The sequence below is a fragment of the Myotis brandtii genome, unplaced genomic scaffold, assembly GCF_000412655.1.
Source record: "Myotis brandtii unplaced genomic scaffold, ASM41265v1 scaffold54, whole genome shotgun sequence".
Taxonomy (NCBI): domain Eukaryota; kingdom Metazoa; phylum Chordata; class Mammalia; order Chiroptera; family Vespertilionidae; genus Myotis; species Myotis brandtii.
In genome coordinates, this window is record NW_005369989.1 from 1,055,011 (window position 1) to 1,076,649 (window position 21,639).

Here is a 21,639-nt window from a genome sequence, read left to right on the forward strand (position 1 = left end):
TTTTTCAAAATGCTGACACGCCAAGCTCAAAAGGTTCGCCATCACTGCCTTAGACTAAAGTTAGGAGAAGACTTTCTGTTTTTCATAGATATACTTGACCTAAATATTATTATACCTAAAACATATTTTTACCAATAGTTTCTTATATGGTATTGTTTTGTTTTGTTTTGTTTTCAGAGAAATGAGGGTTTACAAAAGAAAGATACTCTCTCACGTTCTTGATTTTTTTAAGGAAGAAAGTCTTGAATTCTATATTTAACTACTTTTCTTTAAAATTTAGAATAACTTTTAATAAACTCTCTACCCTCAGTATTTATTGATATTCATTTGCATTACCTTAAGGTTTACTTAAGTGAATGAAATTTTATTTTTACTAGTATAGTGTTTAATGGTAATTAAATTATATAGAGGTGTTAGAGCTCTTTAACATTTAACATAATATTGAAAGAAGCAATTTCAATTGGATTTGTTTCAGAATACCATTTTAGAAATCATTTGGCAGTATTAGCAACATCATTATTATATGAATGTATGCTAATGTGGTATGAAAGAAAGACCCTCATTAAAATCTTGTTGCTAAACAAGTGACAAAACCCTACAAACAGCTTGAGGCTTTAGGCCAGTCACAGTTATTCCTGAAGAGATTTGGACAAGTGTGAAAATACATAGAATGTGCCTTTATTGTGATCAGAACACATAAATGCTATCTCGCATTAATTCCCTACTAAGGGCATTTCTATTTATATTAGGGAAAGAAGTCTTAAAATAATGAATGCCTAAGCATTCTGTTGTGAATTTCTCAGTGTAAAAATATTGTGTTTGTTAAATTCAGAATGTGGACTTTTGATAATAGCCATTGTGTTTGTATTTTCCAGAAAAGGACTAGGATTGGTCACCTATAAAATTTCATTAGGCAAAGTCTTTCTTACAGACATTAACTGAGTGAACTGGTCTGGAGTAGGTCTCTGAGGTTCCAGGAAGGAGAGGTGGTGCAGGGAGATCAGCCCATGGTTCATTACCACTGTCATCATGGAAGTTCCCTTCAAGAAGCCTTTAGGCAGATTTAGTCCTTCTGGGTTAACTTGATGTACATATTCCCTTTGAGTATTGCTCATGTCTTAATTTTTATTTGAGATAATTCTTGCTCCTAGAAAGGTAGATTTTATTATGCCATAAGTAGAAAAAGTAACTTGTGTAGGCATGCTAATGACATTCCAGAGTGAATGTTTTTGATTGCCATGGTCTCTACTGATAATGAGCTGATTATAAGTCTGCTTTGCATTTTTGAGTTGTAGGAAGTCCTTAGTCAAAGCGCACAAAAAATGATCCCATGGTCTGATTTGGCCTGGAATCTAGCTCATTTGCACAGAGAGGATGGAGAACATTTCGTAATTGGAATAAAAAAGGTATCTGAGTAGGTTCAGGAATCAGAGAGCAATTGTTGGGACTGCTGAGACTAGTGAACAAGGAACTAAAGGAAGCTAATTCTATATTTGAAGTGGAGTATTACATGTCATCCATAATTTAATGTGATTAGACCCACTAAATTTTTGCATTAAAGTCATTACCTGCATCTATTGCCTTTGTTCCTATTCTACCATGTATACTTCAAAGTATTCTGTGATACTGCAGGTACATACTGATATCTCCGTTGTAAGGCTCTTGTCCCATTAAAAAATATTTTTGTGACATATTATGTGTTTTCATGGAGTCTCCTGAAATTACCTGCTTGCTTTAAAATAATTATAAATTATATTCCTTAGTAACTAAATGGGTAACACACAGCTCAAGAAAAGAAGGAAATCTTGATAACTTTGTATTACGAGTTATAAAAGATAGTCAGAAAAAGTTAATTTTTTACCTAGTTAATTCTTTGTGAGGATGATATAATTTAAGGTTTCTCTCCCTCTTTTCCCCTACCTCTCTCTCTAAAAATCAATAAACTATATCCTCGGGTGAGGATTAAAAAAACAAGAAAGGGGTGCCTTTATGCATCAAGAGAAGACATGCAGAGACTGGACACCAGATGCCCATGTCTAGAAACAGCTCCTTTTTTTATTTACTTTTAAGTATATTTTTATTGATTTCAGAAAGGAAAGGAAAGGGAGAGAGAGATATAGAAACATCAGTAACGAGCGAGAATCGTTGATCAGCTGCCTCCTGCACCCCCCACACTGAAGATCTAGCCCTGACCCTGGGAATTGAACCATCAACATTCATAGGTTGAAGCTCAACCACTGAGCCACGATGGCTGGGCGGAAACAGCTTTTCTTTTGTTCTTCTTACTCATTTCTTCTAGAATATCCTTTTTCCTCTTAGAAATCATTTCTCTGCATCCCATCTGTCTCCTCACTCTATCTTAGAGGTCATCCTCTCTCCCTCCTTTCATATCTCTTTGTTTCCACAAAGTAAATGACACTCATCTCATTCTGCCTTTCATTCTTGTACCTGTCTTTGGTAGAGCATGTGCTGTGTGCCAAGCACAGTCTAGGTCAGTGGTCGGCAAACTGCGGCTCGCGAGAAACTTCGTGGCCCATGCGCAGAAGTCGGTATTTTGTGGAAGAGCCACACTCAAGGGGCCAAAGAGCCGCATGTGGCTCGCAAGCCGCAGTTTGCCGACCACCGCTCTAGGTAATAGATGTTAAATTATATCTGTCAGAAATTGTGTGGATATAATTACAAATTTTTTTTTCTTTCCAAATGTTTTATTTCAGATTTTACCAAATGTTGCAAGGAATCTGGAATGCTTATGGTAGTAAAATGCCGGAAAGAAAATTCTGCATTAAAAGAATGTCTAACCTCTTAGTAAGTAGTTATCTCAGTGTTTGTGCGTCTTTGTGTATGTGTATGGAGTATATGTAGTAGGTAAGAGTTTATTATTTAACTCATTCAATGTAATATATTCTGTACCCTTCAATCCATCATATTTTTAAGCTGAGTCTAAAATATCAATTTGTTAAACATTATTCTTAAAAAAAGCAACATATTTATAAAGTATTTCTTTAAGTTATGTGGGTCAGCATTGTATCTGATTATATAAGGTCAGTAAACAAAAGCATGTTTTTCTTTTTGTTTTGTTTTTGTTTTAATTATTGTTTAAAGTATTACATATCTCCTTTTTCCCCCGATTAACCCCCCACCACCACTTGCACCCCCGAGCCAAGGCAAGCCCCCACCGCCCCCAATGTCTGTGTCCATTGGTCATGCTAATATGCATGTATACAAGTCCTTTGGTTGATCTCTAACCGCCTCCCTCCCCTGCCTTCTCCCCGAGGTTGGAAGGTCTGCTCAGTGCCACCTTGTCTCTGGATCCATTTTTGTTCATCAGTTTATGTTGATCATTATATCCCACATATGAGTGAGATCATGTGATATATGTCTTTCTCCGACTGGCTTATTTCGATAAGCATAATGCTCTCCAGTTCCATCCATGCTGTGGCAAATGGTAAAAGTTCCTTCTTTTTTATAGCAGCGCAGTATTCCATTGTGAAAAGCATATTTTTCATGTGATTTAACCAATTTCATGAAGAGGTTGATCTATAGAATATATTATAGATGGGCTTATAGTTAAGAAATAGTATTTTTCATCTTTGAGTAAGACAGTGTTCTGCTTTAGTTACTATTGACATTCCATAAAATGGATGTAACCACTATGCTCTCTCATCTTTTCATAGTGACATCTTGAAGCATTGTTTGTGCTCTGGTTTCTGCCTATCTCATCTTCATGAATTCAATAAACTGCAATCTGACTTCTGTCCTCACTCCATTGAAGCTGCTCTTCCTAAAGGTTCTAGTACAGTGGTTCTCAACCTTGGCTGCACATTAGAATCACCTGGGAATCTTTTTAAAATCCTGATTTCTGGGCCTCATCCTCCAGAAATTCTGTTTCTTTGTTATGGGGTGGGGCCACAACATTAGTAACAAAGAAACAGAATTTCCGGAGGATGAGGCCCAGAAATCAGGATTTTAAAAAGATTCCCAGGTGATTCTAATGTGCAGCCAAGGTTGAGAACTGTTCTAGTGGGTTCATGGTAGCCAAATTGAATCTCTTTTCAGTCCTTTCTTTTACTTCACCTTGCTGGTAATCTCATAAAATTCCCTTCTATCTGGCTTCCTGTTTCCTAACGTCTCTAGCTAATTCTTTGCCTTTCCCCCACTTAACCTGTTCCTTAAATTTGCTTCCCTACTTCTCTCCTCATTCTTAAATCTGAGAAAGCTCAGTTTGCACTCATAGATTCAGTTACTTCCTATTGATCGACATTTCTATGCTTCTTTCTTCAGGCACAAAACTGAACTCAGCTTTTACTCTGCATTATGTGTCTTTGTGAATTATACAGTTGTCTAGTATCTTTCTTGTCTCCTAACTCTAATTGGTTATTTCCTATGATTCATTCATTTCCCAAATCTCCCCCAGACCCATTGCATCCTTTTCATCACAGCTGCTCCTCCTTTGGCCTAGGCCCTCATCATTTCTTGTCTGGGTCATTATAATAGTTTATTTATTGGATATCCTCCTTCTAACTTTGCTGCATGCTGTCAGATTCATCTAAGACACAAAGCTGACCTTACAGTTGCTCTCCTAATAGTGCCCCATCATCTTCAGGATAGATTTTAACTTCTTACTATGACATAAATGGACCATCAGGATTTGGTTCTTGCCCTTTCTAGCTACCTCTCAGGCCCTTTCTCCTATGTGCATAATCTGCCATAGTGGTTCCAAGTTACCTACAGTTCTTTATGCATCATAGTTTTTCCTCATCTCTTTGCCTTTGCATATGTACCTTCTAAAGGGATTTCTGATGGTCCTTCAAACTGCAGCTCAAGCATTTCCCCTTGACATCTCCCCCTTCCTCACTTCTTCCCCATCTTTCCATGGTGCACTGGGCCATACCTCTACCACAGCACTTTGTATACTTAATTATAATTCACTCTTTACCTGTCTGCTCTGTAATACCATGGGCTCCTTAAGGATAGGCAGTGAGTGTGCTTCTCATTATATCCTGGGATAGTGCCGTTACCATTAGGTCTTTTTATTTTTCTGGTCTTTAATTAGTTTGGTGGAGTAATGTTTACAGTGAATTTATGACCATTACTAAAAATCTTTTGAAAAAATTTTTTTAATTTCAGTTGCAATTGACATTCAATATTAGTTTAGTTTCAGCTGTTAAAATCTACTTCTAATGTTTGTGCCTGATGAACTGGATATCTGAATGTCATTAAAGTAAGCCTATATTAAATACTTGCAGAGTGATTCACTTTAAAAGATATTTATTTCTTTCTTATAGCTATACTGATCCTGCTTTTTATGAAGAATGTAAAATGGAATACCTGAAGGAAAGGGAAGAATTCAGAAAAACTGGAATTCCTACCAAGAAAAGGCTACAGAAGCTTCCAACAAGCATGTAGGCAAATACTCACATGATACTAACTCTATTCATGGAAATCACAATTACCTAAAATAATGGTCTCAAGGAAGTGTGTCTGCTTATCCTAAATTATGGAAATATTAATTTTATCTGAAATAAAGTTTTTTTAAAAAAATTTTAAAGTTAAGTTTATTAAATGAGAGAAATAAATAGTGAAATGGGACATAGTTTGCCTGGTCATTATGGATTTTTCAAAAATTTTCCACAACTGTAGTTCTACTAATTTTTAGGATTCTATATAGATCTTATCTTACTCTCTATCAATGTAAAGTGAAGGCTAATCATGGGACCTGAAGTAACTAAAGGAAAACAGGAATGGACAACCATCAAAGGTGTTAGTAACTAGAAGTTCAGCAGAGTGATTATGAAACAGAATCCTTCCTTGTTCTCCACTTATTAGCTATACAACTGGAAATAAGTCTCATACAGTTATTGTGAGGACCGAGTAGTGTAAGTACATAGAATAGAGCCTTGGACATGGTAAATGCTCTTTAATGGCTAGTTATTGTTATTATTACTAAAGGCTTATTTGGAAATATAGATGGTAGATAAGTATGTAAAAATTAATTAATTTTAAGCATCTTTGATGAATATTTTTCTAAATGTATCACTATATTCCTTGGCCTGTTAATTTGGCTACTGAAAAGACTTTAATCTTTTTTAAGAAAGGTCTTCTTTATAAACCTAAATGACCATTTTATAACATAATAATGGTTTCTGGAATGAATATAAAATTTTTCTGTCTCAATGTAATAATATGGTCCCAGGTTGAGCTTTTATATTAAAAGTTGCTCCCCCACCCCCATGAACTATCAACTTTACTACAGCTATTGCAATCAGTTTCCAGGTAAGTACATTTTATATATGTTTACAGTTCTCATTAAAATCCCAAATAGAAATGACTACAAGGACAAGATTTAAATTTGTCCCCAACACCACTGAAATAGATCTGACATTTTTAAAGAACTTAAAGAGGACCCTAAAGAACTAGTAGTTAAAGTTCCACACTTTTCTCGAGTGAATCACTCAAAGAACTATTTTACTCTTATTTAAAACCCAAAGAAAACACATTTTCCCAGGCCACAGATCAAAAGGAGGGAGATTACTAGAGCAGAAAAAAGCAAAACAAATATAGAAGCCTAGAGGTCACATAGCATAGGGTTGGCCTTTTTGTATTGGTGCATTTCTTAAAGCACAGGACTAATTTTTGTTTTTAATTAAAGGCAAAACATTTACTTTAAAAAGTTAGTGAAATATATAATATGTGGCTATTTTATAATTTTGATTTGAATCAGAGTGGCCAACTTCAATTTTATATGGAAAATTCACTTAGAGATGCTACTTTCCCGCTAGGTACTAGATATTTAAGTTCATCCTCTTTATTATGTCAAAAACTAAACTATTGGTCATAGCTTTTAGACTGTCCATGCTTATGCACACTGAAGTCTACATCTACAATTATATACCTGCCTCAGTTCTTGTCTTGCTTGCTCATTCGTGCCTCTGCTGGTATTATTTTGTTGTGACAGTCCACAGATTTTTCGCCCTCTAAGATCTACCTTCCCCAAGTAGGCTATCTGGATATGATCATTACTTTGTTTTCACATGATTCAGTCCCTTAGTTTCTAAGGTTTGAATTTCCCCCTATTTTGGTTTTCTAATGTTTCACATAGGTGTCCCTGCTCTACTTATGAATTAGGTTCCATTTTGACAGAACCTCAGTTTCCTTTTAGCGAAGATGTAAATTTTGTTCTAGCTAATAGGGGATCAAGAGGAAGGGATGCGTGGCTATTTGTTGTTAGCTGTGTTCTCTTCATTGGTATGGATATGCAGAATTGGGATATTGTTATAAAAATCTGAAGATAAAGAAATTTTCAAGGGAAGCTCTTTGGAGCAAGTTTATAAGCTACAGATGGGCCATTCTTTCATTTCTTTTTGATCTTACCTAGAACAGAGATGATAAAGTATACATTTAAAAATTAAGTATACATTAAAAAAAATTAAGGCTGGGTACAAATAATTTTTGGTTAATCTTTCTTAAGTAATCTTACACAACATTTATTTAGCACTTTAAACTGCCAAGAACATTAACCACTGACTTTCTGTTTTGATAGCTACCCTTTTGTTTAGATGGAAAAGCATTTTCTCCACTCAAAAGAAGTTAGTTTAACAAGATAAATGTCTGTTATATGAATTAAAATTAACAACAAACATTTAGTACCAGACCTTGGAATATATAATCCACAAATTTCACCTCCACTTCACATAAAAATAATTTTAATTTCTTTTCATTGTTCAAAACATTATCCAAGCCTTTATCTCATACGACTTATTTTCTTTACATAGTAAAATTTCTAATCTTGGTTTTAAAAATGGCAAACCAGTCAGCTACATTAGAGATTAGATGTAATATACAGCTGCTACAGCCTATGCAACAACATGAGAAATAGTTTCTGCTGCTTTCATATTACACAGGTAGTTGCTTCCTTCAGCTAACGCCTGGAGTCTTGTATTAGTTTTATGCATATTGTGTTTTGTTCTGTTACTTGGCAGGAGATTCTACTCCCTTGAGTCAGCTGTGTTCATTGGTCAGAATAAATTCCAGAATCTGACACCAATTCCATTAATCACAGACAAGCCTGAATAAGTGAGTAAGATAATAGAAAGACAAAAATATATGGTGAACAGTGAAAATTGTTTATGTATATATGCTATTCAGATAATATAGACGAGATCTGAGATATTCTTTTGAGTTTAAAATGGATGTTTGAAACTGTCTATTAACAAGGCTAAAGGTTTCCCACATGAAACACTTTATCTCAGGCAAAGGATGTATGAAATCAAGTAATACATTTTATTACTAGTATTCTTAATACTGCAACCCTGAAAAAATTGATGTAAGTTTCCATGTGAAGCCATCCTTGTTATTTTCTTGTTTATAAATTATAGGCCACTTAGAATAAAAAAGTTTGAGGACATTTTACAATTATACGATATCAATATGGCACAGAATTTGGTTTCTAGAATTAAAATTCTTAAATCAATTAATTAAAAATCACTCAATAAGTAACACATTACATTTCAAACCAAAATCTAACAATTTATAAGCTGCTCTATATAACAAGTGACTGTACTGTAGACGCTTTGAAGAAAATTACTTTATAAATTACACATTTAGATTTTCATTATGGACCCTGAAGGGACAGATTGGACTGAAACCTTTGTGATGCTCTACTTCTAATTGGTTGATGTATAGGATTATAATAGTTAGTCACACACTACATAGACTTTCAACTATTTCATCACTTTTCATTAGGACTGGAGATGTACTGGGATAAAGTTGGCTTCTGTGGTCAGGTTATTTTAAGTCTTAAAATTCAAATTGCAATTCTAAGCTTTATCAAAAACATTGTGATTAAAAATGATTTTAAATTTTGAAACACAATAGCATATAGAGATGGAAAACCTACATACTGTTATTCCACTATTTATATTTTTCATATATTTCTCAACAGGAAATGTAACTATTCACATTGCCATTTGCTTATGTAACTTAAAGCAACTTATATAAATTTTCTCTTATATTAATGGCCTCCTCTATTTTTAATGAACAGCTATTTAGACATTTCACATGCTTTGTAAAACCATATCTAAAAACTTTCAATTCCATTCTTTATGTGAGGCAGAAATGTACAAACATGATCAAAGACAGAACTGTCTTTTTGAAACACCTCAAGTTTATTAATTTATTAGTAGTATATATCTGATTCTTAGCCAGAATGTGAAGCTGGAGGGTTGCTCTCATACTGGAAAATCAACTACATAATACATTACAGTATGTGCAAATGTGTACATTGAAGAACTCTGCAAAAGTTTAATCGAAACCTGCTTTCAGTTTATTAAATAATTTCTCAAGAATACTTGCGGGAGGTACAGCAACCTCATGACCAAGTCACAGATCTCTTCAGAATTAATTCTTCTTATAAAGGTTTTGATTACGTTGATCCAAGTTATGCTGGGGTGGCAGGATGCGTAAAGGCAAAGTTTTATTTTTAGTTTCCCCAAATGCTGTTTCACTTGATTTAGGAGGGCTTGGGAGTACCCAAGAATTGTCTTCCAGAGAATTTCTGCCATATGAGTAGTGTTCCTGAAAGTTTGAACAGTCGTGAGGAATAGGTCTCTCGTTATCTGTCCATGATTGGAGAATTGCTTTCTCTGATAAAATCTTTACATCTCCTGGTAAAGGGGGAGATGTGGTATGACAAAGAGTTTTGCCATTTGGTGAGAGAGGGGGGTGTCTTTTGTATGTTGCAGTGAAATTCGTCAAGTGCAGTTTTGTGCTTTCTTTCCCAAGGTCTTCCATGAATCCTACAGGGGCACACGCTAAAAGAGAAAGTACAGGCCAAATGTCAGTTGTCATGGCATTTTTTTATCATAAAATTAACATTAATTGGTTGAATTTATAACTGGAAGTAAAGTGAACATTTCCAACTCAGGGAAGTCACTGCACTGTTCCAGGTATCACTTTTCTCACTTGCAAAATGGACACAGCATAGTAATCCTATCCCGCCTGTATCATTGCACTATTAAAGGTGAAGAATTTAAAATTTTTAAAAGTGGGAAACAAATAAAGTTAAAATACAAGTAAAGATTCTGTTCGGGGCTCTTAATGTGGCTAGAGAAGGCTTGCAGACTTTTTACTTCAGTAGAGAATAAGAAGGCTTTCCTTAAATTTCAGTATTTATTATTAAATATCATATTCCTTTATTTATTCAAATCTTTTTTTTCCATAGGTGGTCCAAAAGCAAGTTTTTTCAGAAAGAATTATATTATGAATTGGTGAGACCTAAATAATATGTGTTCAGGCTTTTATGAATAAAACAGTTTAAATAACAGCTATAAAATAATCCAGTATCTTATGAAATACATATAATGTAAGTTCTGCTACTGTCACAATATAAGCCAAGTAAAAAAAAAAAAATAACAAAAAATTTCTTCAGTAAGCATGTAATGGCTTAGAAAACAGACTGCTCTAAAGCTATTGTTTAGCCACAGTCAAAACAATGGTAGTATGAGCTTTTGTTACTCTTCCAATTCCCAGGGCAGAAAGATCATTTTTCCTAAGCCAACAAGGATGCCAATTGCAACTAAGCTTGACTCTATGTAGTTCTAGAACAAAGCAATTGAACCACATTATAAAATAAGCTCTGTCTTTTTACTTGGGAGGAGAGACAGGAGTGAGAGAATTGGAAGTAATACTGTTCAGCTTTTGGACAGGATGGTATTGTAGTCAGGAAAAAGGTAATCTAGTCTTGTCTCTGTCTGCTCCTTAGAGCACTGAATTTTGTAGTGAGGAGTGGTGGCCTCAAGCCTGCCACTGTTATACGAAATGTCCTAGGAAACTTATAGTTCAAAGCACTAAAAATTTATCACCAGCTCAAGACACAAGAATGAACCATTTCTAAATAGGGAAAACATTTTTCCTTTATTATTATTTGGAAATTATATTTATTATATAAATAAAGAGCCACACTGAAAACTCACTGCAAAATTACTGTATGAGTCCCTTTTAAGAGAAGTCTTATTTCTACCATCAACTAATATTCCCTTATATATAACCCTGGCCACTAGAAAACTCAAGGACAAAATGAACCATAAATTAAGTGAGGGCCTGCCAAAGCACTATATTATTTTGTTTTGATTCATAAGTCACTAACTGTAGAAAATGAAACAAATTCTGAGCTTAGTTTTCCTTCACAATATGCAACATTTCCGCCCACTAGTGTATACTCCTGAGGAGAGCTATTTATAAAATACAATTTTATTTTATTTTTTTTGCACTCTAGGGAGAATCTGAAGTATAAACAATTTAAAACTGGATAATGATTATTTTTTATAAAAAGTCATATTACTTTAAAAAGTAAATTTTAGGGCATTCAAATTTATATCACACAACTTCTCAGAAATACAACTGTTATGTAATAAAAGGTATAAATGCACTGATTTTTCTCTGAGGTATAAAAATAGCTTTGGCAAAGTAACCACTACTAGTTAACACAAAACTCTAAAAGTTTAGTCAGCCAAACAGGTAAAATATGAAAGGAAAAGCAATGAAAATTTTTGTTTGGCTGAAGGGGATAAACATCTAGCCTCTCTTCTAAATAACCTATCTTTCATGGACAGAAAAAATAACTTTGCAAAAAATGAAAACCAAATAATGAATCAAAGTTACTTTTTTCAAAGCAAACAATTGAAAGAGCTAGGTCTTTGGTATACTCTGTAATGAAAAATAGCTTTGGGTGTCTTGGTGTTTTTTTGTTTTTTTTCAAATATATGAAGTAGTTGTGGTAAAAGGTCAACTAGAGCAAACTTAACACCTCAGCCTTATACACATAAGCAACACTTGGCTGAGAAAAAAAGCCACAAGGGGAAAGAATACAGTACTGAAGAAAAAACACATCAGCAACACCTTTATGTGTGAAGTTGACCAGTATGAGACTGAAGCCAAAGCAGAGACTGGGTAGGCTGTGAACATACTATATATTCTTTGGCTTATCAAACTCATTTGATGAGATTTTGATAAGATACGATAGCTTAGTTGCTCTTCAAGCTTTTGGCTGGAATCAGTGGTTTCCGGCAAACATTGACTTGCCTTTCTTGATCGCAGTTGGGGTTTTCAGTTTTCTTAGTAGTTCAACCTGTACTTGAGTCACCAGATGTAAATTAGACATTTCTCTCTTCAGCTCCCAGTATACATTTTGCACATCATCACTGAAATACAGGGTTTAAAAAAAAGTTAATGGTCATTCTTCTCTTTGTGAACAGAAGAGAATAACTTTAAAATAGAAATGCTCATATTTGCATTTCTGCTTGAATTAGTTTTGAGATGATGTAAATTAAAACTTCCTCATTAAATAATTGAAAGACACTTAATTAGGGCATTATAACAAATGAAAAGACTTTATTCATAATAATAACACTGACCTAATTTCTAGCAATTAACTGAACTATACTAAAAAGAGTATTATGAAAAAAAGTATTCTAACCAATGAGAGTTTCTTATAGTTCTTGTCTTAGAATTGAGATTTTATCATAATTACAGTGCAACTGTGTTAATACATTTAATAGTAAGGAATAGCTGATCAAGACTAAAGTGATATTCATGTATGGGTTTTAAATTTGTATTTATCTTATGATTATTCTGTTTTGACACTGTGAATTGAAATACTCATATCAATTGCTGAATGTACACCCAAGCCCCATTAAAATAAAATTTGGGTTTCATGTATTCCATTCTTTTATGTTTGACTGGGCTGTCTCATACTGTTGGTACTAAACCAATGTGACATGACAGCATAAGACATGAAAAGCCAGATGATTTCCTGGTACGGGGGGAAAAACTAGGGAGAGAGGATCATATGAAACAGAAATAAAAACTTCACAAATGCCTCTCGTTTTTATGATTAAAAGTATTTTTACCTCAATTATCTGATAAATTATGTTAGTTATTTTAAACCTAATTTTTAATAAGTTTCATCTTCAACTAAATATTCTTATTTGGATATTCATGATTTTTTCCCCTTTTTAGGTTCTTAATTAACTAAATAAATCAAAATCTACAATATATATCCTTAACTTTGCTGTACTAGAATACATAAAATATTAGAGTAAGAACAACTGTTACCATAGTGTCAAATGACCAGTATTTTTTCATACAGATTAGTGTAATTGTAGTAGCAATGAAATAAAATTGGACAGATATGTCACTTCATTCTTTAATTTTTGTCTAGCTTTAAATGAAAACCTTTTAAAACAAATTTCAAGGAATAATACTCTTGATACTTAAATCTAATGTCCTATTTTAATCACAGAAGCAACAGATATATTAATAAACAATTATTTTGAATTATGTAAGGTTACATAGAATGCTTTCAATAGTAGCAGTGGAATACTTTCTACTGCCTCTGAGAGAAATCTACAGGTTTTAGTCTGTTGTAAACATCACTTGTTCACCAGTAGTCTATTAAAACTCACAGGGCTGCCTGGCCGGCATGGCTCAGTGGTTGAGCACTGACCTATGAACCAGGAGGTCACGGTTCGATCCCCAGTCAGGTCATATGCTCAGGTTGCTGTGCAGGAGGCAGCCGGTCAATGATTCTCTCTCATCATTGATGTTTCTCCCTCACCCTCTCCTTACCTCTCTGAAATCAATAAAATACATATTTTTAAAAATCACAGGGATTTTTGCAGGTTTTTGACAGGTATGAATAATTATGCCACAAAAATTAATCCACTCTACTTCACCAGTAAACATCTGAGATGGTGCTACATTGAATGTTTCACATAGTAACCTATCTTCATTGTGAAGAGAGTTGTCGGTCCTTGGTGCAAACCTGGGCATTTGGTGTGCTTTCCGGAGTTACTTATTACATAGCAGTAAGTATAAACACTGTATGTGTGCTAATAATTCATGGAGACAGTCACAATATGAATCATGCTGCCTAAAAGTAGTGTTTCATTATTGGCATGAGATGGTATATCAGTACCTGACTTGTAGAAAAGAAAAGCAAATACCAAGATAGTGTTTGGATACTGGAATATCAAACATATTTAAACATTCAAAATAGCTAAGCATATAAAATAAAAGAATTATCATAGAGGTATTAGAAGCAATGTCTGATACAGATTTTCCAATTCAGTTTAATGAAGACTGCTTATAAGTTATGTTAAACTAACAACTAGAAGATCACGAAGTTGAACATCTATCTAGTCTTTTTCTTTTGTCCTTAATGTCACCTGGATTGAAAACTACAGATATAAATATCTGAAATTATTACTAAGAACAAGCTCTCCCTCTTGTGGATAATGAAGTAATGGCAGGTACTTTACAACTAACACTAAAGTGCTATAGTGTTACAAATTTATTTTTAGTTTTATCTATTTAAATAAAATGTTTAAATATTACTCAAGTGGAATTGGAAAAGGAAAGTTGTCACCCACAAATCTTTAGCAGAGTTCCAACTAATCTTCACTTAACAAGGCATCTTTGAGATTATACTGCAATACTGACCCCCTTTGCCCACCCGACAGGGGATTAAAATTAAGTTTTACTTTAAATGCCATGCAAGCAAAATCCTATTAATATATATGGTTTCTATAAAGAACTTGTAAAACTACTCAAACACTGAGATGCAACACTAAAGCATCCAAAATGAGAACACTAAAAGCAATAGGTGAAACAAACAAAAAAAGTTGTTTGAGCATTTATTATATGCTAAGCACTTCACCCACATTCTCAGGCCAACTTGGCAAACTAGGTTACCGAATTTTACTTGAGGAAACAGGTCCAAGAAGAATTTACTTCTCTCTAACATGCTGCTGCTCAAAACTGTCTTTTAGTTATCCAGTCTAATAACTGACTGGCTTGCGGGGGGGGTAACATTTTTCACATCACCCACAATATGCATACTGTCAACACAATCTTATTAGCCCCCTTAAAATATTTCATACTTCTAAATCTTAAGTGTAATGAAACCTTTTTATCCACATCTCAAGAAGGGGTACATGTCCTGCTTACAAAGTAAAATTATGTAAAAGCCCAGTTTTCTTAATTGACACTATACATTTACCTCTGATGGTTAGCATTTTTTAGCAATAACGTATTTTTTGAATTAAAGTGTGCAGGTAGTTATTTGGTTTTTTTAGACATATGCTTATTGCACACTTAACAGACTATTTTTGTTCTTATCCCAGAAGGATAATTCTTTTAAGAATTTATGTTATACCAAAGACTAAGGCTGTCCAAGTTTATCCTTAAGATAAGTGATATTAGTGTAAGAATTGCATAATTCTCTATGTATAAATTAGGATTTATTACAGAGTACTTCTACACAATTAACTCTCTAATATCCTACCTAAAATATTATTGAATGTTCAAATATTTTGTTTAAGGCATTACATTATGCACCTTTCTACTAAAGTTCAAGCATATTTTAAGCATCAGTTAAATCAGTGGTTCTCAACCTGTGGGTCGCGACCCCTTTGGTGGTCGAACGACTCTTTCACAGGGGTCGCCTAAGACCACCCTGCATATCAGATATTTACATTATGATTCACAACAGTAGCAACATTACAGTTATGAAGTAGCAACGAAAATAATTTTATGGTTGGGTCACAACATGAGGAACTGTATTTAAAGGGCCAGAAGGTTGAGAACCACTGAGTTAAATGTATTTTATGTATTGTGATCAGACATTACATGCAGTACCCAAGTAATATCCGTTTTTAAGGCTAAATAAAAAACAAACAACTAAGTACCTATATACAAAGTAGTCTATAGAAGAAGAATATTATTTTTGAATGCTGAATAATGTTCATACCTTGAAATGCTTAGTCTTTGGAGATCTCTGCTCTGCAGATTGTCTTCCTGAGATGGATCCTGTCATTTGTTTTAAAAAAGTTTAAAAGTTGTTACATTATATTTATTCTCAATACCAGACACATCTTTCAGATGGGTAGAATATGTCTATAACTGTACAGCATAAACTAGATTTGATATTCCATTTTATGAAAACACCTCCAAACCTATACAAGATATTTCAAAATCAATTCTAATTATTTAGTCATTAATGCTTTAATTTTAAAAAATGCTCTTATGTAAAAGAATTTGGAATCTTACAAAATGTACTTCTGAAATCTAAAGTCTATATCCTAAAAAGGGTAACAAATAACAAAGTAATGCTCACTCAAGGTACATGTGAATGAATTCCATGAAAAAATGAAGTTTTATTGGTATTTCACTTTTTGATATTTTTTAAAAGTACCAAAATTTAATAGGTTATTTTTTAAAAGATCAGCATAAACTTCCTTATTCCACGAGTCTATAAAATCCTTTATATATTTTAAGTTTTAGTGGTGTAGATTATAGATATGACAGAAAAAAATAACATTAAAAAGTAGATTACGTTCAAGACAACTCTGTAACACACTTGTTTTCAGTGCATCCTAATTTAAGGATCTGTAACAAATCACTACCATGGGTACTAATTCACTTGGCAGAAGTGGCCCATATAAACTGAGAGAACAGAATTTAATTTTAGTATTTTTTATTTACATAATCTAAATATGTTTTAACATGGAACATTAAAAAGCTGTATAAGGACTTTGTGAGTACTCTGAACTTGGGAGAGTAAAATATTAAAATGTTTTCTATTATAGGAGTTAAAGCATTTTTGGATCTCTGATTATTCAAAAAATACCAACTAAAAATACTTTTAAGTTGTTATCTTGAGAAGCACAATAGAGGGAAAAGAGAACTGGCCCAAGAGTCACACAAGGTCCATAGCATATGACCTTGGACATTTTTCTTTCCTGTTCTCCATAGGAGATAAAGGAATCACATCAGGTCACTTTTAGTTTCTTTGTATCACTGATTAAAAATATACATTTAAATTAATGTATACTGAAACATATATGTAGAATTGAAACCTTCATTTTTTAAAGAATAGTTTATTGACTTTTTTTTTTTTAAGAGAGAGAGGAAGGAAGAGAAATACTGATGTGAGAGTGTAACATCGGTTGCCATTGGGGGTGGAGCCAGCAATCCAGGCCTGTGCCCTTGACCGGGAATCGAACCAGTAACCTCCTGGCGCATGCCCAATCAACTGAGTGACAATCGGCCAGGGCTGGAAACCTTCATTTTTAAAGCTAATGATATTTTTTTAAAAATATGACAGTTTGGGTTGGAAAATATTTTTCCAGCTATTGCCTAACAATTCAGAAAAATCTAATGTAAACTAGCATTAAGCACAAATGAATTGTCTCTAATATTAAAAAATCCAGTTCCTAGCCAGTCACTAGTTTGCCTGTTTTCTAAAAAGAAGTATGGGTCTGTTTCCTAACTGGTGCCATATGATGTGGGAGTTTCCCATAAAGGGGCTGACCCATGGCTTGGGAAACATTGCTCAAGTTAAACAGCTTCCTGTACTAGAGGACTTCTCAGACCTTACAGTACACTGTAGTACATTGTGAATGGACTATTATTAGGGACCTTAGACATCTACACCATCTCCCTTTTACTGACCCAGTGTTTCCTATACTTCTTTGGCAATGGTGGCTGTTTTTCTCAAAGTATCAACTATACTGGATAACAAGGGCTGGAATATTGGGGGCTACAGAAAGTCTAAAACAGCGGTCACCAACCAGTGGTCCGTGAGGTCTGAAAGGTTGGTGACTGCTGGTCTAATAGGCCCATAGTGGAACTGACCCTAGAACCTTGACCTCATTAATACCAAACACTAATCAAATGAATTCACTAAATATTTAAGCAAACAAACCAAAAAACACTATTATGTTCACGTAGGATGCTGTATCACTTTTCAGAAGGTGTTATATCTTTCACAGAAAGTACTATCTTAAAAATATTTGTAAATATGGCTATAGTAGGCATAAGCAAGATTATTAATGTGAACATATATTTCTCTCTTTGGCTTGCTTTTTGATTCTCATGCTAACCAACACCTTTGAAACAAGACATAAAATTACACATCCCACAATGTCAATATAAGATTTCAGTCTGGAACCCTTGATGAATTAAGCATTTCCACTCTTCCCTTTCCTGGTTTATTTTCTTATATTAGTTGTAAGCATTTTTAACTTTATATCTCACCTTTCCCTGCCAAATAAATTCTAATGAAGGTGGGGACCTTTTTTTAAAAAAATTATTCACCCCATCTCACCTTAGACTCAAAGTTTCTTAGTCTCTCAGATTGTTTCATCAGTAGTAAGAAGTGATAAAGTTTCTTCTATCTTCAAGTCTGTTTCTGTGATTTATGATAGATGAATTAAACTAAAAGCAAATTTATCCCCTAGCACCATCTAGTGGAAAAGAGTAATAAGAACTGAACTATAACACATACATACAATTATGAGCCAAGTTTTTTATGATTCCATGATACTGTTTCCTACTCTATAAGGAAATACCCATTATGTATACAAGCTATCAAATTATTTGAAGTAGAATGTATAATTATACATTCTGAGCTTCTGACAGTTATAATTCAGAGCTTCAAGGTGCAGATTTTTAGTTGCAAGTACATCTTTTTAAGAGAAGCCTCTCAGGGCTACTGGCACCTGGGCTTGTGGGAAAGGATGCTAAAAGCCTTTGAAGGAATTGTGGAACATAGTCACAGGTTCAAAGCTGGGAAAATCAACTTGAGATGTCAAATAGGAAAAAGAAAACATTTTGGCTCTAACAAGAATTGACTGTAATTTTTGTACTGTTTCCCCTTTATCAGGGTTGGGGGCTCCAAGACAAGTTCTTCATTCAGTTCACAGGAATTCATTCCGTCAAGGCCAAGGCAGGATGGTATTACTCTTGATTCCTGGCTCATTCTTAACCAGTGGTCACCTTAGACAAAGACTGCATTGTAGTAATGAGAGGACTGTCAGCTCTATATAAGGACAGTTGGGATTCAGAAGCATATCCTGGCTGTCTGTCGGGAAGTGTTGGAAGTAGTCTTCTTTTAGTTAGCGACATGCAGAGGCACCTCGAGTAGGTGACACAGCTCAATAGTGCTGAAATGCTCAGATGGGCAAAATGGTTGAGCTGAGAAATAATTATCCAGCTGGGTACCTTAGTTTGAAATACATGACTATATATATGATGCATATAAAGGCTATCTGAATCCATAACTTTTAAAATTTGCATTTGCTGCACTGCTCTCACACCACCCTGCTTCTCCATCATCTCTTCTTTTTATCCTTGGCACTATTTGCTATGACACTGGAAAACATGTATCCAAACTTGTTAGAACCCAATGTAAAATATTAGTAAATAGACTCTTGGTGAAGACAGACAGGCACCTGTGTTTTAATGGATGACTTTAAGCTAACCACACTTAAGCAGCTAAGCGGGGTGTTTTGGGTTTGCTCTCCTCTCCCCCGCCCCAAATTCTTGAATTCTCAGCTATTTGCTGAAAATTAAACTTGCCCCAAAGTATCAGACTTCTGAAAACAAGTGGCCTCTATAAAGTCTTTTTTAAAAATTCTAAAAATCAAGTTGTCTCTTGTGGTGTCTATATTTATTAAATTATTAAGGAAAATAAAAGGGAAACAAAACCGAGTTGTCTTTAAACCAGAGGAAAAGATGACTTAAGGAAATTGAAGGAAAGGGAGTTTGAAAGAATAGCTTTAATACATTAATAAATAATAAGCTTTATAAAAGTTTTTGTACAACAAAATTATATAATTCTGGGATTATGCTAAAAGTATACAGTATATCAGATTTTAGCACAAACGGGAGGATAAAGGGAATTTTTCAGAGAATGTAACTCTAAGTAGTTAGAATTTGTTAACTCTGTGATTTTATCCCTAGTTAAGTCATTCATACAATGCACACAGAATCTGAATTTCTCAATTTAACTCTGCAGTACCGTTTGTTTGGCTTTTTGTAGCTCTTGTCTGAGATCATTACATTCTTTCTTCATCGGTTCTAGTTCTTGTTCCAAGCCATGGATCTTCAGGTCACAACTCAGCTTTTCCACCTCCCAGTTTGATGAAGGTGGATTTAAATTCCTTATCACTGGAAAAAAGAGGGACATCACAATTTTTTTTCTGTCTTCTACTTACAATTCAAAAAAGTTATGCTAGTAAAATGCAGATAATAGAAAAACTAATATAATATATGGAAAATTAGTAATAGTTTTCTAAAAACAGTAATTGCTTTAAAAATCTATGCTAATTAGAATAAAAAATCTAGCAAGCATTGTTTTAGAATGTATTGTTCACCCCTATCCTTGATTTTCTGTTTAGGGTAAAGTATAAATTGGTCAGCATGGAACTTCAAGATATATACTAGTCAAGCATATGCTAAAATTAGATTAATAATCTTTATATAAGTCAAGGTTAAGACAGTGACAAAAATTAAATAAAGTGAGTAAACTGAGGCTCACTCCACTAATCACTCCACATAGTCCTTTCAGAGTATAAAGTTTGACACTTAAACCGAGAACATTGTCAAAACAATTTTAGTCATAAACCTTCCACTGTAGACCCCTTGATACAACTGAATACTGACTTACCCTGATTTCGTTCTTTAGTCTACCTAGAAAAGTCCCACTAAACTACCGTAAGAGATCTCATCTCCATCTCCTATCAAAAGGTCTCTCAGAGGCCTACTTTTCAGCTTGCTTCATTAGAATGTTCATGCAAACATGCTGATACTCATATCCCACAGACCTAACTTTTCACCCTAGCAACTCATTTCTCATCTGTACATTTTAATAACCTTCAGAAATTTTTTTTAAAAAAGTAATTGTAACCAGTCCATGACAGTATGTCTAACAGTGGATAAAAGATTAGTGGGAAGAAAAGCCAGGACATACCAGTGGGCAAGAGGTTTTGACAAGGATGGGGTTCTACTCCTTTCTTCATCTACTTTATCACAGACTACCCTGAATAAAAACTTCCTCCACCTCTCCCCCAGGAATAGTGCAATTTATATCTAAGGAAAAGTTAAAAGGAGTTGAAAGCAGAATAAATTAATATAATCCAAAAATTAAATAAGTTAAAGCTGTAGCATACAGATAAAGTAAAGTGATCATGGATATAACACACGAACAGAAAATATGTATTAGTCCCGTTAGAATACTTATAACAAGTGGCATACCCTGCTGAGTTTCCACCTCTGTTCTTAGCTGGAGGAGTTCTACTTCTTTAGACTGCAGCTGTTCATTCAATACTTTCAAAGATTCAGAGTTGTCTTTATTCTAGTTAAGTAGGGAAAATGCCAAATTACATTCAACAAAATCTGCAGGTGATATTATATATTAATTTTCAGGTAGATGTTGAAAAACTGATTCTAGCCTTTTAAAAGCAAAGTGGGGAAATGAACTCAGTTTTTCACTAATCTTTTTGTCTTTTTCTAACTTGGGACATAGTATTCACTGGCCTTAAAAAAAAAAAATACTGACAAATTCTACCATGTCCTGATTTTTCAAAATAAGTGAGTGGTGTTAGATGTATTTAAGTCCTAACATCATTATATAGACTACTACCAGTGCACGAATTTGTGCGCGGGTGGGGTCTGGCCAGCCCGGCCCCAATCGGGGTGGATAGGGGCCGGGCTTGTTAGGAGGAGGAGACAGCGGGAGGTTGCCCGGCTGGGGTGAGGGGCCATGGGCGATTGGGGGTGGGGAGGGGCTGTGGGCGGTGA

At 34.3% G+C, this 21,639-nt stretch overlaps 2 protein-coding genes across 3 annotated transcripts in view; one reads left to right on the top strand and one right to left on the bottom strand.

The window, feature by feature from the left end:
• CMC1 (C-x(9)-C motif containing 1) overlaps positions 1–21,639 on the top strand; it is a 63,410-nt gene that overhangs the window by 32,927 nt on the left and 8,844 nt on the right. Inside the window, exons 3-5 of one of the 2 annotated variants that reach the window (XR_001364383.1) lie at positions 2,715–2,805; positions 5,286–5,402; positions 7,980–8,073. Coding sequence is in view for 1 of the 2 variants with exons in the window: in XM_014549228.1 (XP_014404714.1) it covers positions 2,715–2,805; positions 5,286–5,406 (212 nt within the window). In the remaining variant the exon portion in view is untranslated. Of the gene's footprint in view, positions 1–2,714; positions 2,806–5,285; positions 8,074–21,639 lie in introns of those variants that run through there. The other variant, XM_014549228.1, reaches the window with a different exon arrangement.
• AZI2 (5-azacytidine induced 2) overlaps positions 9,397–21,639 on the bottom strand; it is a 21,145-nt gene continuing 8,902 nt past the window's right edge. The window contains exons 4-8 of the mRNA XM_005878049.2: positions 21,094–21,193; positions 19,859–20,007; positions 15,806–15,864; positions 12,079–12,197; positions 9,397–9,809 (exon numbers count right to left, since the gene is read on the bottom strand). Of these exons, the coding sequence (XP_005878111.1) occupies positions 9,397–9,809; positions 12,079–12,197; positions 15,806–15,864; positions 19,859–20,007; positions 21,094–21,193 (840 nt within the window). The remainder of the gene's footprint in view (positions 9,810–12,078; positions 12,198–15,805; positions 15,865–19,858; positions 20,008–21,093; positions 21,194–21,639) is intronic.